General features: G+C 44.2%; 1 protein-coding gene across 4 annotated transcripts in view; it reads right to left on the bottom strand.

Annotated features, from left to right (window-relative positions):
* The window catches only part of LOC109879243 (calpain-1 catalytic subunit), a 42571-nt gene that overhangs the window by 18123 nt on the left and 3941 nt on the right, over positions 1-20507 (bottom strand). For 2 of the 4 annotated variants that reach the window (XR_004205488.1, XM_031805142.1), the window contains exons 2-11: positions 14436-14453; positions 13065-13158; positions 12478-12624; positions 9821-9890; positions 8043-8161; positions 4131-4264; positions 3766-3934; positions 2779-2862; positions 2121-2206; positions 948-1022 (exon numbers count right to left, since the gene is read on the bottom strand). Coding sequence is in view for 3 of the 4 variants with exons in the window: in XM_031805142.1 (XP_031661002.1) it covers positions 948-1022; positions 2121-2206; positions 2779-2862; positions 3766-3934; positions 4131-4264; positions 8043-8161; positions 9821-9890; positions 12478-12624; positions 13065-13157 (977 nt within the window). In the remaining variant the exon portion in view is untranslated. The remainder of the gene's footprint in view (positions 1-947; positions 1023-2120; positions 2207-2778; positions 2863-3765; positions 3935-4130; positions 4265-8042; positions 8162-9820; positions 9891-12477; positions 12625-13064; positions 13159-14435; positions 14454-20507) is intronic. The other 2 variants (XM_031805143.1, XM_031805144.1) reach the window with 1 other exon arrangement.

Raw genomic sequence — 20507 nt, 5'->3', positions numbered from 1 at the left:
ATGGAATTACAGTAAACCCACTCAGCACTATTACTAGATGATGTAATTACAGTAAGCCCACTCAGCACTATTACTAGATGATGGAATTACAGTAAGCCCATTCAGCACTATTACTAGATGATGGAATTACAGTAAGCCCACTCAGCACTATTACTAGATGATGGAATTACAGTAAGACCATTTAGCACTATTACTAGCTGATGGAATTACAGTAAGCCCACTCAGCACTATTACTAGATGATGGAATTACAGTAAGCCCACTTAGCAATATTACTAGCTGATGGAATTACAGTAAACCCACTCAGCACTATTACAAGCTGATGGAATTACAGTAAACCCACTCAGCACTATGACTAGATTATGGAATTACAGTAAACCCACTCAGCACTATGACTAGATTATGGAATTACAGTAAACCCACTTAGCACTATGACCAGCTGATGGAATTACATTAAACCCACTCAGCACTATGACTAGCTGATGGAATTACAGTAAACCCACTCAGCACTATGACTAGCTGATGGAATTACAGTAAGCCCACTCAACACTATGACTAGCTGATGGAATTACAGTAAGCCCACTCAGCACTATGACTAGATGATGGAATTACAGTAAGCCCACTCAGCACTATTACTAGATGATGGAATTACAGTAAGCCCACTTAGCAATATTACTAGCTGATGGAATTACAGTAAACCCACTTAGCACTATGACTAGATTATGGAATTACAGTAAACCCACTCAGCACTATGACTAGATGATGTAATTACAGTAAGCCCACTCAGCACTATTACTAGATGATGGAATTACAGTAAACCCACTCAGCACTATGACTAGATTATGGAATTACAGTAAACCCACTTAGCACTATGACTAGATTATGGAATTACAGTAAACCCACTCAGCACTATGACTATCTGATGAAATTATAGTAAGCCCAGTCCTACCAGAACTCTCCATCCTCCATCTGTAGATGCAGGTCCTCTCTCTCAGTTGGATCCAACTCATCCCACTCAGGAGAACTGGATACGTACAGGGACACAAGAACAGACCACTAATAAGAAACGGAGACCACCTAGAGGGTTGAGATGGAAACTAAGGGAATAAACGGAGACCACCTAGAGGGTTGACATGGAAACTAAGGGAAGAAACGGAGACCACCTAGAGGGTTGAGATGGAAACTAAGGTAAGAAACGGAGACCACCTAGAGGGTTGACATGGAAACCACCTAGAGGGTTGACATGGAAACTAAGGGAATAAACGGAGACCACCTAGAGGGTTGAGATGGAGACCACCTAGAGGGTTGAGATGGAGACCACCTAGAGGGTTGAGATGGAGACCACCTAGAGGGTTGAGATGGAGACCACCTAGAGGGTTGAGATGGAGACCACCTAGAGGGTTGAGATGGAAACCACCTAGAGGGTTGAGATGGAAACTAAGGGAAGAAACATAGACCACCTAGAGGGTTGAGATGGAAACCACCTAGAGGGTTGAGATGGAAACCACCTAGAGGGTTGAGATGGAAACCACCTAGAGGGTTGAGATGGAAACCACCTAGAGGGTTGAGATGGAGACCACCTAGAGGGTTGAGATGGAAACTAAGGGAAGAAACAGAGACCACCTAGAGGGTTGAGATGGAGACTAAGGTAAGAAACAGAGACCACCTAGAGGGTTGAGATGGAGACCACCTAGAGGGTTGAGATGGAGACCACCTAGAGGGTTGAGATGGAGACCACCTAGAGGGTTGAGATGGAAACTAAGGTAAGAAACTGAGACCACCTAGAGGGTTGAGATGGAGACCACCTAGAGGGTTGAGATGGAGACCACCTAGAGGGTTGAGATGGAGACCACCTAGAGGGTTGAGATGGAGACCACCTAGAGGGTTGAGATGGAAACTAAGAGAAGAAACGGAGACCACCTAGAGGGTTGACATGGAAACTAAGGGGATGGATCAGCCATTATGTGTTATGCAAGCTTCAGGTTTGTGGTGACAATCTGGGGTTAGTCGTAGTTGTGTAGGTTGTACTAACCTGTTGGTTCAGATTTGGGAATGTGGAAGTGGTGGTTCTGTTATAGCAGTGTTAATGTAAGGGTTAGAGGTAGAGGTAGTGGAGACTCACTTGTCGCTCCAGGCCCCAGTCCACTCCACCTGTCCCCAGGGGTTCCTCACCCTGATCAGCCTCTCCACCTGACCCTGGTAGTCCACCTGCAACAGGACAGGGGTAGACAGATATCACTAACACTCACAGACACATACAAAAACAATACACACAGTCTATATACTGTCAACACACTAGAGACACAGTCTACATACTGACAACACACTAGAGACACAGTCTACATACTGACAACACACTAGAGACACAGTCTACATACTGACAACACACTAGAGACACAGTCTACATACTGACAACACACTAGAGACACAGTCTACATACTGACAACACACTAGAGACACAGTCTACCTACTGACAACACACTAGAGACACAGTCTACCTACTGACAACACACTAGAGACACAGTCTACCTACTGACAACACACTAGAGACACAGTCTACCTACTGACAACACACTAGAGACACAGTCTACCTACTGACAACACACTAGAGACACAGTCTACCTACTGACAACACACTAGAGACACAGTCTACCTACTGACAACACACTAGAGACACAGTCTACCTACTGACAACACACTAGAGACACAGTCTACCTACTGACAACACAGTAGAGACAGGTAAGACCCAGGTAGAACCAGGGTTCCTGGTCAGGTATTACCTGCTTCAGGCCGGTGACTGAGTAAGCATGTCCTTTCACCAGCTTCTTGAACGTGACCGACTCCATGTCAAAGGCACTGGTGATCTGTAGTCACAAGATGTCATTAGAAGAATACAAGATCCATGATGCATCTGAATCAGTGTTATCTTATTTGGATGAATTGACTATTTTATGCGATTGTGGAGCTGATTGGGAACCACACTCTTGCAATGAGATATTTCCCCCTTGGTCTATAATGGTTGTTAAATCCGATCAGTTACACTATGTCATGCAAGTTCACGATGATGTTCTGGTATGACGATGTCAAAGCTATGGTATGACTATTGCAAGTTCACGATGATGTTGTTTCAAATCAAATTTATTTATATAGCCCTTCTTACATCAGCTGTACAGAAACCCAGCCTAAAACCCCAAACAGCAAGCAATGCAGGTAGAAGCACGGTGGCTAAGAAATCTAGAGAGGAACCAGGCTATGAGGGGTGGCCAGTCCTCTTCTGGCTGTGCCTGGTGGAGATTAGAAACCTAGAGAGGAACCAGGCTCTGAGGGGTGGCCAGTCCTCTTCTGGCTGTGCCGGGTAGAGAGGAACCAGGCTATGAGGGGTGGCCAGTCCTCTTCTGGCTGTGCCGGGTAGAGAGGAACCAGGCTATGATTGGTGGCCAGTCCTCTTCTGGCTGTGCTGGGTAGAGAGGAACCAGGCTATGAGGGGTGGCCAGTCCTCTTCTGGCTGTGCCTGGTGGAGATTAGAAACCTAGAGAGGAACCAGGCTATGAGGGGTGGCCAGTCCTCTTCTGGCTGTGCCTGGTGGAGATTAGAAACCTAGAGAGGAACCAGGCTATGAGGGGTGGCCAGTCCTCTTCTGGCTGTGCCGGGTAGAGATTATAACAAAACATGGCCAATATTTTTAAAATGTAGGAACATCAAACGAACTGTCCCCTGGCTGTTTTCCAGGACCGCAGTACCAGGAGGACCAGGGAAGGGGGACTCACGTCGATGGAGCAGCCCAGCAATGAGCCTCTGTCCAGGGCTTTGCTGATGATCCTGTACAGGTCCCGTGGAGCCTTCCGGAGATCGTACATCTCAGAGACACCACCGGTGAAGTCCTCAAAACCTTCTGTGGTGCTGCCTCCAGACAGAGCCTCGTAGGAACCATTCAGCCTGACGGGAGAGACACAGAGATACACATTCACGTATCAGGTCAGCATTATCAACTAGTAGCATATTTCAGACAAGGATAGACTCTATATGACAGAGTGTTTACACTACTTGTACATGGGCCCTGGTTAAAAGTAGTGCACTTCATAGAGAACAGAGCGCCGATTGGGACGCAACCCAAGGGCCTTTGTTGACATACTTGGAGTAGGCCTTCTCCAGCAGGGCGCTCCAGAACTCATTGCCCTCGGCCGAGTGGACGAACATGAGCTCTCCATTCTTCGTTGGCAGCCGGTCGTCAATCACCACGTCCACCCACTCACCAAACTGCCAGAACTGAAGACAGAGAGACAGAGTGTTTTTTTCTTTCTTATAGCAACTTCAGCTGGATAGCAAAACACTGGATGCAGCCTGAAACCTAGGGTAGGTCTCAATTTAAAAACTGGTGACTTCCTTAAAAAGCTACCTCAAAGGGCAGCGTTCTTGTGAATTGAGGCTGACCTGCCTATACTGATAGATAGACCTAGTGCACGGTTCTGTCTGTCTGTCTGGTGGCTGAGCTGCCTATACTGATAGATAGACCTAGTGCACGGTTCTGTCTGTCTGTCTGGTGGCTGAGCTGCCTATACTGATAGATAGACCTAGTGCACGGTTCTGTCTGTCTGTCTGGTGGCTGACCTGTCTATACTGATAGATAGACCTAGTGCACGGTTCTGACTGTCTGTCTGGTGGCTGACCTGCCTATACTGATAGATAGACCTAGTGCACGGTTCTGACTGTCTGGTGGCTGACCTGCCTATACTGATAGATAGACCTAGTGCATGGTTCTGACTGTCTGTCTGGTGGCTGACCTGCCTATACTGATAGATAGACCTAGTGCACGGTTCTGACTGTCTGGTGGCTGACCTGCCTATACTGATAGACTAGTGCACGGTTCTGACTGTCTGTCTGGTGGCTGACCTGCCTATACTGATAGATAGACCTAGTGCACGGTTCTGACTGTCTGTCTGGTTGCTGAATTGTCATACAGGCAGGCAGCAGGCAAGCAGCTCAAGATGATTTGATTGGCAGTTCTGGTCGTCTAGTGATGGACCTTAGTCCCACTTCAGCAGCGGTATTCCTTTACAAACTAGTAAATGCCCATTCAGAGGCCGTTCTCAACTATCTCCAGAGAAGGTTTTGTGTGGGGAATTAGAAAGAGGTAGTGTACCTTTAAAGCCAACTTATGCTTGATCAAAGGCTCTGTACTGCATCGCTCCTCCCAAATTGTGTAAGAATGCGGAAGGCTCCGTATACAATAGCTATTTTGTCAATTTGTCACAACTACATGGAGATTGTGACTGTGTTTAACATGGGGTTGCATGTTTCGTCACATTAATGAACTTTCTACTCGTTGCATCCTCATTGGATGCTGATGAAGATTTGGTCTGAAGTGCATTGCTGTGGCTTGGAAACACGATGACATTTCTAAAGAAGACAAATAATTAGTATGATTTTAGGTAGCTAACGTTAGCATTGCTAGCTATTTTTTGATGAATTTTGCTAGCAAATGACAACATTGCCATTAGTCTAAAGCAAATTCGACGACATGATAATGATTACAAAGCTGTTTCCTACTAAATATTATCAATGTCATTGTATTTTCAGGCAACTATTGTGTAATTTAGACAAAACAGTCATTAGCCCCCGTTCAGAATGACTGGGCGTATCGTGACTTTAGGGCGCGTTGAGAACGTTCATAACAATGACGTGACGCGACCGAATAGCGGAGGGCGCGTTGAGAACGTTCATAACGATGACATGACGCGACCGAATAGCGGACGGCGCGATGAGAACGTTCATAACAATGACATGACGTGACCGAATAGCGGAGGGCGCGATGAGAACGTTCATAACAATGACATGACGCGACCGAATAGCGGAGGGCGCGATGAGAACGTTCATAACAATGGCATGACGCGACCGAATAGCGGAGGGCGCGATGAGAACGTTCATAACAATGACATGACGCGACCGAATAGCGGAGGGCGCGATGAGAACGTTCATAACAATGGCATGACGCGACCGAATAGCGGAGGGCGCGATGAGAACGTTCATAACAATGGCATGACGCGACCGAATAGCGGAGGTGTAACCTATGAATATAGTCACTGAATAGCGGAGGTGTAACCTATGAATATAGTCACTGAATAGCGGAGGTGTAACCTATGAATATAGTCACTGAATAAGTGTTTCCCTTCAAAGTCTATTGATTATCCCTGTTCAACTCTGTAGTCTGGTCTCCTTCATCACCTGAAGTTACCAGACCCGGTCTGCTAGGTGGTTGCTATGTTACCATACCCGGTCTGCTAGGTGGTTGCTATGTTACCATACCCAGTCTGCTAGGTGGTTGCTACTTAAAGTCCCCAGGACATTCACAGTATTAGGCAAGACTGCCTTCCCATCTTGTGCACCAGACTCATGGAATAGTCTAGAATCCCTGCTTCATCTAGATGTGTTAGTGCTACTGAATGGAATAGTCTACAATCCCTGCTTCATCTAGATGTGTTAGTGCTACTGAATGGGATAGTCTACAATCCCTGCTTCATCTAGATGTGTTAGTGCTACTGAATGGAATAGTCTACAATCCCTGCTTCATCTAGATGTGTTAGTGCTACTGAATGGAATAGTCTACAATCCCTGCTTCATCTAGATGTGTTAGTGCTACTGAATGGAATAGTTTAGAATCCCTGCTTCATCTAGATGTGTTAGTGCTACTGAATGGAATAGTCTACAATCCCTGCTTCATCTAGATGTGTTAGTGCTACTGAATGGAATAGTCTAGAATCCCTGCTTCATCTAGATGTGTTAGTGCTACTGAATGGAATAGTCTACAATCCCTGCTTCATCTAGATGTGTTAGTGCTACTGAATGGAATAGTCTACAATCCCTGCTTCATCTAGATGTGTTAGTGCTACTGAATGGAATAGTCTACAATCCCTGCTTCATCTAGATGTGTTAGTGCTACTGAATGGAATAGTCTACAATCCCTGCTTCATCTAGATGTGTTAGTGCTACTGAATGGAATAGTCTACAATCCCTGCTTCATCTAGACGTGTTAGTGCTACTGAATGGAATAGTCTACAATCCCTGCTTCATCTAGACGTGTTAGTGCTACTGAATGGAATAGTCTACAATCCCTGCTTCATCTAGACGTGTTAGTGCTACTGAATGGAATAGTCTACAATCCCTGCTTCATCTAGATGTGTTAGTGCTACTGAATGGAATAGTCTACAATCCCTGCTTCATCTAGATGTGTTAGTGCTACTGAATGGAATAGTCTACAATCCCTGCTTCATCTAGATGTGTTAGTGCTACTGAATGGAATAGTCTACAATCCCTGCTTCATCTAGATGTGTTAGTGCTACTGAATGGAATAGTCTACAATCCCTGCTTCATCTAGACGTGTTAGTGCTACTGAATGGAATAGTCTACAATCCCTGCTTCATCTAGATGTGTTAGTGCTACTGAATGGAATAGTCTACAATCCCTGCTTCATCTAGACGTGTTAGTGCTACTGAATGGAATAGTCTACAATCCCTGCTTCATCTAGACATGTTAGTGCTACTGAATGGAATAGTCTACAATCCCTGCTTCATCTAGACATGTTAGTGCTACTGAATTAATTTGTTGTTGTAGTCTGGATCATGTTGTTGTATTGTTGTATGTTTTAATGATGTGATGTATTGATTGTTGTATGTTTTAATGATGTGATATATTGATTGTTGTATGTTTTAATAATGTGATGTATTGATTGTTGTATGTTTTAATTCTGTAATGTATTGATTGTTGTATGTTTTAATAATGTGATGTATTGATTGTTGCTGCCTTCTTGGTCAGGTCTCCCTTGAAAAAGAGACTCTGGGTCTCAATGGGCTTTTCCTGGTTAAATACATATTTTTAAACGGACTCAAAGAAGGTCCATTATGGGTCGATCATTTCAGCAAACAAGGGAATAATAAAGGTTATTGAATGTAATGTAATTGTCTTGCCGATGGCCCTAAAGGATGCTATAACCCTGCAGGTGTGTGTGTAACCTGACAGGAGGGAGATGTGTGTGTGTGTGTAGTCGTACCTGAAAGTGGAAGATCCCAGCGTAGTCCTCTTGGAAGGACTGACCATGAGGGACCACTCGGTGGAGCAGCCTCTCATTAAGGGTTAGTGAGGCTATGGCTGCTAGGAGCCAGCAATCACCTGATGGGGGAGGGAGGAGGGAGAGAGCAGGGAGGGCGGGGCAGGGAGGAAGGGCAGGTGGGAGGAGGGTTGAGGGAGGGAGGGAGAGACACAGAAAGACAGAGAGAGAAAAAAATTGTTGCAATTGTTTTAACTAGAATGGCCAGCAGGTGGAGTGTGTACCAGGCTGTGCTTGTGATGTCCGCCAGGGCCAACCCAGTTCTGGTCCAGGGCCAACCCAGTTCTGGTCCAGGGCATGATGTTAGTTCCACTAGGAAGGAAGGCCCAGCGGCCCTGGACCTGAGCCAACCCAGTGTGTACTGTCCTGCCCCACAGTCCAACTCTGTTCTACCAAATAGGGATTTTTCACACTCACATTCTGTACAGAACCTATGAAAGGGGAGACTTGTTTGATTTCCTGAATCAGCTACTACTACGGCTGATTGGAGGTGAAATAAACAGACTACACATTGATGACTGCAGTGAAAGCATGTTGTAAATCTTGAGTAAGGTGGAGGCAACATGATATAGATGTGTGGGCACTAGTACATCCTGTCTGTAAATACCACTATCAGTACATCCTGTCTGTAAATACCACTATCAGTACATCCTGTCTATAAATACCACTATCAGTACATCCTGTCTATAAATGCCACTATCAGTACATCCTGGTTGTAAATACCACTATCAGTACATCCTGGTTGTAAATACCACTATTAGTACATCCTGGTTGTAAATACCACTATCAATACATCCTGGTTGTAAATACCACTATCACTACATCCTGGTTGTAAATACCACTATCACTACATCCTGGTTGTAAATACCACTATCAGTACATCCTGGTTGTAAATACCACTATCAATACATCCTGGTTGTAAATACCACTATCAATACATCCTGGTTGTAAATACCACTATCAGTACATCCTGGTTGTAAATACCACTATCAGTACATCCTGGTTGTAAATACCACTATCAGTACATCCTGGTTGTAAATACCACTATCAGTACATCCTGGTTGTAAATACCACTATCAATACATCCTGGTTGTAAATACCACTATCAATACATCCTGGTTGTAAATACCACTATTAGTACATCCTGGTTGTAAATACCACTATCACTACATCCTGTTCGTAAATACCACTATCAGTACATCCTGGTTGTAAATACCACTATCAGTACATCCTGGTTGTAAATACCACTATCAGTACATCCTGGTTGTAAATACCACTATCAGTACATCCTGGTTGTAAATACCAGAGAGAGGAGAGAAGGAAGGCGGTTGTCTTACCTTACATTGAATGCACTGACTGTAAGTCGCTCGGGATAAGAGTGTCTGCTAAATGACCACATTGTATATGTAATTATGGTAGACCGTTGGGGGTTTAGCCAAGAGCCGTTCAGGTAGTACTGTGGGAGACAGTTGGGGGTTTAGCCAAGAGCCTTTCAGGTAGTACGGTGGTAGAGCGTTGGGGGTTTAGCCAAGAGCCTTTCAGGTAGTAAGGTGGTAGAGCGTTGGGGGTTTAGCCAAGAGCCTTTCAGGTAGTGAGGTGGGAGACCGTTGGGGGTTTAGCCAAGAGTTTAGCCAAGAGCCGTTCAGGTAGTACTAGAATTGTTTCAAAAACAGGTCCTTTTTAAAAAAAAGACTTCTGGTATCTGTTTACGCAGAACTCACCCAGTGCTCCCTGGCAGATGTCTGTTCTGGTAGCTCCTCCCAGGATGAACTGAGGGTCATCTGTCAGCTCCTGGAGCGAAGGAAATGGAGGACTGGATTAGACTGGTAAAACAAACTGACTGGAATTGAGAGGGACTGTATTTTTCCTGTTGATCTTCTAACAATTCAACAATTTTTCCTGTTGATCTTCTAACAATTCAACAATTAAATTGACCTGGAAGTCCATTTACAGCATTCCTATTTCTGTTACTGATGCTTCTAGTTTTTCTGACAGCTGAGCATATCTGGCTCTTGAGAAATTCTAGAACATATGCAACTGAGGTAAACAAGTGGCACAACTAGGAAGTGGTCAGAGGAAGACTGGTAAAAAGCTGCACTGGTCTCTACTGGACAGACTGAGAGGTTCCTTCCTGTTCCTGTCTCTACTGGACTAATGAGAGGTTCCTTCCTGTTCCTGTCTCTACTGGTCTCTACTGGACTGACTGGGAGGTTACTTCCTGATCCTGTCTCTACTGGACTGACTGGGAGGTTACTTCCTGATCCTCTCTCTAACGGTCTTTACTGGACTAATGAGAGGTTCCTTCCTGTTCCTGTCTCTGCTGGATTGACTGAGAGATTCCATCCTGTTCCTGTCTCTACTGGACTAATGAGAGGTTCCTTCCTGTTCCTGTCTCTACTGGACTGACTGGGAGGTTACTTCCTGATCCTCTCTCTACTGGACAGACTGAGAGGTTACTTCCTGTTCCTGTCTCTACTGGACTGACTGGGAGGTTACTTCCTGATCCTCTCTCTACCGGACAGACTGAAAGGTTCCTTCCTGTTCCTGTCTCTAATGGTCTTTACTGGACTAATGAGAGGTTCCTTCCTGTTCCTGTCTCTGCTGGATTGACTGAGAGATTCCATCCTGTTCCTGTCTCTACTGGACTTTTTGAGAGGTTCCTTCCTGTTCCTGTCTCTACCGGACATACTGAGAGGTTCCTTCCTTTTCCTGTCTCTACCCGGGCAGACTGAGAGGTTCCTTCCTGTTCCTGTCTCTACCCGGGCAGACTGAGAGGTTCCTTCCTGTTCCTGTCTCTAATGGTCTTTACTGGACTGACTGAGAGGTTCCTTCCTGTTCCTGTCTCTACTGGACTAACTGAGAGGTTCCTTCCTGTTCCTGTCTCTACTGGACTGACAGAGGTTCCTTCCTGTTCCTGTCTCTACTGGACTGACTGGGAGGTTACTTCCTGTTCCTCTCTCTAATGGTCTTTACTGGACTAATGAGAGGTTCCTTCCTGTTCCTGTCTCTGCTGGATTGACTGAGAGATTCCATCCTGTTCCTGTCTCTACTGGACTTTTTGAGAGGTTCCTTCCTGTTCCTGTCTCTACCGGACATACTGAGAGGTTCCTTCCTTTTCCTGTCTCTACCCGGGCAGACTGAGAGGTTCCTTCCTGTTCCTGTCTCTACCCGGGCAGACTGAGAGGTTCCTTCCTGTTCCTGTCTCTACTGGACTAACTGGGAGGTTACTTCCTGTTCCTGTCTCTACTGGACTGACTGAGAGGTTACTTCCTGATCCTCTCTCTAATGGTCTTTACTGGACTAATGAGAGATTCCTTCCTGTTCCTGTCTCTGCTGGACTGACTGAAAGGTTCCTTCCTGTTCCTGTCTCTACTGGACTGACTGAAAGGTTCCTTCCTGTTCCTGTCTCTACTGGACTGACTGAAAGGTTCCTTCCTGTTCCTGTCTCTACCGGACATACTGAGAGGTTCCTTCCTTTTCCTGTCTCTACCCGGGCAGACTGAGAGGTTCCTTCCTGTTCCTGTCTCTACTGGACTAATGAGAGGTTCCTTCCTGTTCCTGTCTCTACTGGACTGACTGGGAGGTTACTTCCTGATCCTCTCTCTAATGGTCTTTACTGGACTAATGAGAGATTCCTTCCTGTTCCTGTCTCTACTGGACTGACTGAAAGGTTCCTTCCTGTTCCTGTCTCTACTGGACTGACTGAAAGGTTCCTTCCTGTTCCTGTCTCTACTGGACTGACTGGGAGGTTCCTTCCTGTTCCTGTCTCTACTGGACTGACTGAAAGGTTCCTTCCTGTTCCTGTCTCTACTGGACTGACTGAGAGGTTCCTTCCTGTTCCTGTCTCTACTGGTCTCTACTGGACTGACTGAGATGTTCCTTTCTAACTGTCTCTACTTGTCCCACACTGCCAGTCTGCCACACAGGCCAGTCACAGTGACAGCTGAAGGGAGTGACAGCCATACTATAGTCTAGATTGGCAATATAACTGTTCAGCAATATACACCAACACAGGTCATACGACACTGATCAACCTGAGTGTGTTTCTTCTTGTCCCCATACTGCAACACATGCCAGCCATAGCAGCAGCTGCAGTGGCAGAACGTGACAGCGACAGGCATGCTGCTTTATAGACAAGGAAGTAGGAATGCAACGGTCCTGCAGTGTATTGTGGGTCCATGGCGTAAACAACAACACTGGTGGTCAACCTCGTTGGATCGATGTGATCTGTGTGTGTAGTATACATACTGTCCCTTATAACTGACTCTATAACTGACCCTGACATCAGCTCTCAAACCAATGACACATTCTTAATGAACTACCCTAAACTACGTGTTAGTATTGAACTAAAACACACAGACCCACTCCCCCCTCTCACCGTGGGTCTCATCCATTCCACGTCCCTGGTCTTGGCAGAGTAGGGGGCCAGTTCCTTGAAGCCCAGAGAGGGAGGTTCGGCTAGAAAGGAGGGGTCCTGGAACAGACACCCCGTCTCCAGACACTGCTGCCTCAGAGCCTCGTAGTCCTGGTGGATGTCAATTCAAATCATTTAAAAATAACACATACAATCAATAGTTAGAGCAACAAGATGTGCTTTTGATGTCAAAAGCATTAAATCAATCTTGAATTATTGAATGTTTCTTTTTTTCTTCTCCAAAGTGGTCCTGGATGATGAAACACATAACATCTAATGATAAAAGACAAGAGGCTGTGTGGCACAAATAGGACTCTGGTCTAAAGTAGTGCACTATATAGGGAATAGGGCGCTGGTCTAAAGTAGTGCACTATATAGGGAATAGGGCTCTGGTCTAAAGTAGTGCACTATATAGGGAATAGGGCTCTGGTCTAAAGTAGTGCACTATATAGGGAATAGGGTTCCATAGGGCCCTGGTCTAAAGTAGTGCACTATATAGGGAATAGGTATACATCCAAAGTTTCAAAACCATCAGAAACAAACAAACTGACCTGGTTTAGGAAAGGTACGGCGTGGTCGTTGGAGCCCATTCCCTCGGCTCGTAGCCTGCTGGTGGCTATGCTAGCAGAGATTCCCCCTGACATACTGACACAGGACACGATATACTGTAAATACAGTCAGTGGCCTGGGTGGGTGCTGCACAGGCAAATCATTTACAATGTCTTTAGCCCCGGGCTTGATCGAATTTGCCTGGACCCAAATAGCCTGCTCTACTGTCTATGAGAGTGGAGATCTCTCCTGACCTACTGGAACCAGGGATATAAATACAGAACTGGGTGCTGCAGGGCGCAGGCCACACCCGGGTTCAAAAACTATTCAACGTCCTTTCAGATAGTTTATAGACGGGGTTGATTGAGCTCGTCTGTTGCAATGCAACCAACGAAGTAGGTGTACAACTGCAAACCTCATCCACCTGGCACTGGAGGCAGGCCAAAGCAAAAAGATCAAAGTATTTCAACCATTTGAATAGTGTTTGAATCCGGGTCTGGGACAGGCACAGGGTAGAGGGTATAAATAGCAGCGAGCTAAGCTAACGGCACAGACACACAGCCCGCAGCATAGCAACCATCAATTCTATTCCGGCTTTGTTGTTTTACTCGTTTTTCTGTGTATTGTGACTGTTTTTCTACCAATGAACCTCTGGTCCTGTGACCTGTAATATAACCTTGTGATACATTTATATTTCTGGGGTGGATCTATCACCGACTACTCTGGCCTTTCTCACCGGCAGTGAGTCAGAGTGTTGTTCAGAAATGTCTCCTACTTTAGTGAGTCATCGAACACTGCTCAGAGCTCTGATAACAGTTCCAGCTGAACACATGTCTGAACACTGACTCATTGTTGGGTAATAATTTAGCTATTAGTCTCAGGCATTTACTCTGTCTCTCTAATGTATTTCTTCTGAGAGTCTTTTCCAAAGTTATTATAGTATAATTTAGTGTATTGAGTTTCTGATAAATACATGTAATAGTGATATAGAAAACATTTTGGATTAGAGAAAATGATGATGGCAGAATTAGGATTACAGAAAATGATGATGGCGGAATTAGGATTACAGAAAATGATGATGGCGGAATTAGGATTACAGAAAATGATGATGGCGGAATTAGGATTACAGAAAATGATGATGGCGGAATTAGGATTACAGAAAATGATGATGGCGGATTACAGAAAAATTTTAAGAAAATGAAGCAAGAAAAAATTGAACAAGCAGAAATGGTACAGACTTATCAGAGAAGCATACAAGGCCAAAAACTGAGGTACGGAAGAGAGGTTAGGGTGGAAAGGGGAGACAGAGACAGTAATCTCTAGCACCTCTAACAAGCCCCCCCAAAAGACACACAGAGATGAAAATCTGATACCTTGAGTCTATGAGCAGGCTGCAGAGAAATAGGAGAAAAGAGGAATGTACAGTATGTAACCAATAACCCAAAGTCACACAGTATGCACTTTAGAAACAGTGTTAAGGCTATTACAATCAGAACCTTCAGCGCAGCACCGTGAAAAATAAGACCTTAGACCAAAACATGTCATCCGCGCTGACAATCAAAGATAAATAGGCAGTGATTGTTGGTAGTGTGGATAAATATTTGATGCTGTTCTCTCTCCCCTCAGAATAGGCTTCTCTCTCTGTTCTCTCTCCCCTCAGAATAGGCTTCTCTCTGTTCTCTCTCCCCTCAGAATAGGCTTCTCTCTCTGTTCTCTCTCCCCTCAGAATAGGCTTCTCTCTCTGTTCTCTCTCCCCTCAGAATAGGCTTCTCTCTCTGTTCTCTCTCCCCTCAGAATAGGCTTCTCTCTCTGTTCTCTCTCCCCTATGATTCTCTCTCTCTCTCACCCCTATGATTCTCTCTCTCTCTCTCTCTCTCACACATGTTCTCTCTCTCCCTCTCTCACACATGTTCTCTCTCTCCCCTATGATTCTCTCTCTGCTCTCTCCCTCTCTCTCCCCCTCTCTCTCACATGTTCTCTCTCTCCCCCTCTCCCTCACATGCTCTCTCTCTCCCGCTCCCTCTCTCTCACATGTTCTCTCTCTCTTCCCTCCCACATCTCTCGCTCTCCCTCTCTCTCACATGTTCTCTCTCTCCCTCTCTCTCACATGTTCTCTCTCTCCCTCTCTCTCACATGTTCAAACTTCTACAGATGCACAATCGAGAGCATCCTGTCGGGCTGTATCACCGCCTGGTACGGCAACTGCTCCGCCCACAACCGTAAGGCTCTCCAGAGGGTAGTGAGGTCTGCACAACGCATCACCGGGGGCAAACTACCTGCCCTCCAGGACACCTACACCACCCGATGTCACAGGAAGGCCATAAAGATCATCAAGGACAACAACCACCCGAGCCACTGCCTGTTCACCCCGCTATCATCCAGAAGGCGAGGTGCATCAAAGCAGGGACCGAGAGACTGAAAAACAGCTTCTGTCTCAAGGCCATCAGACTGTTAAACAGCCACCACTAACATTGAGTGGCTGCTGCCAACACACTGACTCAACTCCAGCCACTTTAATAATGGGAATTGATGGGAAATGATGTAAATATATCACTAGCCACTTTAAACAATGCTACCTAATATAATGTTTACATACCCTACATTATTCATCTCATATGTATACGTATATACTGTACTCTATATAATCTACTGCATCTTTAAGTAATACATGTATCACTAGCCACTTTAACTATGCCACTTTGTTTACATACTCATCTCATATGTATATACTGCACTCAATACCATCTACTGTATCTTGCCTATGCTGCTCTGTACCATCACTCATTCATATATCTTTATTTACATATTCTTTATCCCCTTACACTTGTGTCTATAAAGTAGTAGTTTTGGAATTGTTAGCTAGATTACTTGTTGGTTATTACTGCATTGTCGGAACTAGAAGCACAAGCATTTCGCTACACTCGCATTAACATCTGCTAACCATGTGTATGTGACCAATAAAATTTGATTTGGCATGTTCTCTCTCTCCCTCTCTCACATGTTCTCTCTCTCCCTCTCTCACATGTTCTCTCTCTCCCTTTCTCACATGTTCTCTCTCTCCCTTTCTCACATGTTCTCTCTCTCTCCCCTCCCACGTCTCTCGCTCTCCCTCTCTCTCACATGTTCTCTCTCTCTCCCCTCCCATGTCTCTCGCTCTCTCTGAACAAGGTCTGGCACCATGGCCAAGGGATGTCCCAGAGTACTAGAGAAAGTTTAATCAAGACATCTGTACTGTGTTAGGTAATGTGAAGTCCTCATTCTGTGTGGGAGAACAGCATGGAAGAAGAACAATACAGATCGTATTTCTCTCCCTCTCTATTTCTCTCCATTTAAGGAGACAGAAGTGTTTCTTGTGATTTGACCTTGAATAGCAAATGTAATAAACATTAGACGAAGTGTGTGTGGGGGGAGAGAGAGAGAGAGAGAGAGAGAGAGAGAGAGAGAGAGAGAGAGAGACACAGAGAGAGAGAGACAGAGACAGAGAGAGAGAGACAGAGAGACAGAGAGAGAGAGAGAGAGACAGAGAGAGAGAGAGAGACAGAGAGAGAGAGAGAGACAGAGAGAGACAGACAGACAGACAGACTCGTCTGTAGCGACCACACAGTTTGGTCATCAAACTAATATGAAGAAGAATTTTTTAGATGTTCCTGATCTTTCTTTTATCACTTCTGTTATAAGAACATTCCATATAGCTTAGTAGAACCTGATGTAGTAGGGATTTGTAGTTCCTCTAGAGATAAATCAGATCAAACCTGATGTAGTAGGGATTTGTAGTTCCTCTAGAGATAAATCAGATCAAACCTGGTGCAGTAGGGAGTTGTAGTTTCTCTAGGGATAAATCAGATCAAACCTGATGTAGTAGGGAGTTGTAGTTTCTCAAGGGATAAATCAGATCAAACCTGATGTAGTAGGGAGTTGTAGTTTCTCTAGAGATAAATCAGATCAAACCTGGTGCAGTAGGGAGTTGTAGTTTCTCTAGAGATAAATCAGATCAAACCTGAATTGTGCGATGTAGTAGGGAGTTGTAGTTTCCAACAGGTCAATATTCTACATGGATTAGCGCAGAAAATGTGGTAATTAACTACAATGACCATAATCCATTCCACGCCCGCTTATAGAAGAGGCCTCAACCACAAACAGCTGTGGAGCAGCAGAACAAAGATAGGAGGGCGGAGGTTGATCTTATATGGCGACACCCCCGTCTCGGCCCTGGGATGGAGTTGGTCGAGTTGCCTGATGACACTCGGGCCATGAAGCAGATGACACCACAGATTTTTGTCACCTATGAAAGAACCAATGTGTTACCTGACTCTGTGTAGACATCACATCTAAATGAGACAATGTGTTACCTGACTCTGTGTAGACATCACATCTAAATGAGACAATGTGTTACCTGACTCTGTGTAGACATCACATCTAAATGAGACAATGTGTTACCTGACTCTGTGTAGACATCACATCTAAATGAGACAATGTGTTATGGAACTTTGCTTAAATGTCACGTGTAAGAGGGAGGATGTCTTGTGTGGCTGTAGTCAAAGGAGGCATGTTCTTGGCAACTAGGGGGTATAAAACCCAATGTAAAAGATAGGGAAAGCGGAGTGGAACGGAGCAGAGATTTTCAGGAAGACAGATCAGGAGCTGATTGATGTATTAGAAGTAAGAAGTCTTCTGGGGTAAAGTAAGAACAGAACTGGATTATTAGAAGACTTCTGGGGTAAAGTAAGAACAGAACTGGATTCTTATTGATAGAAGACTTCTGGGGTAAAGTAAGAACAGAACTGGATTCTTATTGTTAGAAGACTTCTGGGGTAAAGTAAGAACAGAACTGGATTATTAGAAGACTTCTGGGGTAAAGTAAGAACAGAACTGGATTCTTATTGATAGAAGACTTCTGGGGTAAAGTAAGAACAGAACTGGATTCTTATTGATAGAAGACTTCTGGGGTAAAGTAAGAACAGAACTGGATTCTTATTGATAGAAGACTTCTGGGGTAAAGTAAGAACAGAACTGGATTATTAGAAGACTTCTGGGGTAAAGTAAGAACAGAACTGGATTATTAGAAGACTGCTGGGGTAAAGTAAGAACAGAACTGGATTGATAGAAGTCTTCTGGGGTAAAGTAAGAACAGAACTGGATTATTAGAAGACTTCTGGGGTAAAGTAAGAACAGAACTGGATTCTTATTGATAGAAGACTTCTGGGGTAAAGTAAGAACAGAACTGGATTCTTATTGTTAGAAGCTACTGCATTATAATCACTATATATATTTTTTTTTACTGTGCAATTTATCAGTTGTGAAACTGTGGAACCAAAAGAGAGGTGTTACTGGTTTTCATTAACTAGTGGACCCAAAAGCCAAAAGAAGAGCAGCATTATAACAGTTGCAGGCTCAGGGGGGTCACCGTAGGTGTCCCACTGCCAAACTATATGTGACTCGTTTCAGGAAACTAGGCGTATATCGCACGTCACTACTTCACAGGCATTTCAACACAAACATGTATTTAAAAAATTGTCAGAATCTTGTCAGAAATGCCTTCTGGAATATGTGAACTTTCATGTGCCAAAACAGAGTTTAATGGATCCAGTCAGTGTGAAGCGTTTCTCCATGTATACAGGTCAGAGTCTAGTTACATTTTACAGATATAACTTTATAATTTGGTCAGAAAGTCATGTTTATTGCGAAACGTTAGCTTGTTGGCTCGCTAGCTAACATTACGTGTATGATCTGTGTAGTAATATAATTTGAATCAGAAAACCATTTGCATTGCTAGTTATAACCTAATGTTAGCTAGCTAACATTGAACCTAGTTTGTTGGCTTTAGCTACCTGCAGATTCCTACTACAGCTATGACAATGTTTGTATTGGTAGTAGTATGAGTTGGGGATATGCCGGTTCATTGTTCAGCTAGATACCTAGTTACCTGTCGAAACAAAATACAAAATACTTACCCATCAAATTAGCCAGGTGTGTCTGGGGGTGATTACAGCCATCTATAGTATTTCATGAACATGTGTACATGTCTAGACAATAGTGACCCATCCACTTAGCCAGATGTATCTGGGGGGTGGTTATAGCTTTTCATTCACATGACCAATCAATTTAGACATGTGTCTTGGTCATCTAATAATGATACGATATTTATAAAATATTTTTCTCTGGACACTGTTTCTGTGTGAATCCTTAAAAAGATGGGTGGGGCTAAGTCTTAAGAGATGGGTGGGGCTAAGTCTTAAGAGATGGGTGGGGCTAAGTCTTAAGAAGGTGTGAACGATGCTGAATGGGTGTTGACAAAGAAGAGCTCTCCAGTAGGTACCAAAACATTCAAGGGTCATTTTCTCAAAAGTGGATTTTGTTCATTAACTTTCAAAGCAGAATTACTTTCCCATTGTTCCTCAACTGCTGTGTATGATACCATTGTCTAGCTCTGAGTGTCTACTTTTATCCAATGTAAAAAAAAAAAACACAATTTCAAATTTTGCACCATAAGACCGAATCGAGGTGGTTGGTCACATATTGTGTGCTCCAGCAGGAAACCACAGTGAAGCTCCAGGATAACTGTGTAAAATACGAAAGTGGTCTTTCGACCAATCGATTGATTTAAATTTTTCAAATGTGCATTTTTCCATATATAGACACACCCTAATTGTTTTAACAAAATCAACTATATGCCTTGAGCTTGTCTGCTGCTTTAAGCTTATGGTTTGATGAAATAAGACAAATGCCTCAAGAGGGTGCCAGAGATCTAGATAACCAGAAGAAAAAAACCTAACCCAACCGTTCTCCTCCTGCTCATGCTGGCTTTCACAGATTCTGCCATTACTCTCTGAAGCCGGTAAGAGGCGACAGGAGGAGTCGGCAACCTTTCTCATGTGGAATGCTAGTTTATCTTACCGTTTCTACCGATCTGTGTGCCAGTTATGGTTTTCATATGCCCATTTCTGTGAAATAGTTTAATTTAATTTATAATATAATCTTCATATCTCAAAATCAGTGTCATGTGGTTAATCTAATTTCTATCCAAATCTAAATGAAAACGATACAAACCTAAAAAGTGACTTATTATGTAACAATTATGTCAAAATAGTCTACATAAAGCCAACAAATAAAAACAATGCAGACTGCAATATCCTGATAAAAACAAATATCCTATAAATCACATTGGCTACATATGGCCTGTCTGCAACAAACTGGAAACATTGTATCAACTATTAACTAGGGCCCAGCCTGAAACTGGTGCTCAGATATTCTGGGCCCTCAGAGTTTCCTGCATCAGTGAGCCCCGGACAGACACAGCTGTAGGCTTTTTGCGCAAGGGATAAGAAGCAGTGCTTGACTTGGGCTTCGCGGCGCAGTGCAGAGCTGTTGTCAAGGAAGGGAGTTCTACAGGATGCCCCCACCTACCGTCAACCAATCATGTCAATGCGGAGCTATACAGAGCCCTC

Source organism: Oncorhynchus kisutch, linkage group LG25 (genome assembly GCF_002021735.2).
Source record: "Oncorhynchus kisutch isolate 150728-3 linkage group LG25, Okis_V2, whole genome shotgun sequence".
Lineage (NCBI taxonomy): Eukaryota > Metazoa > Chordata > Actinopteri > Salmoniformes > Salmonidae > Oncorhynchus > Oncorhynchus kisutch.
This window is presented reverse-complemented; position numbering and strand designations above follow the sequence as displayed.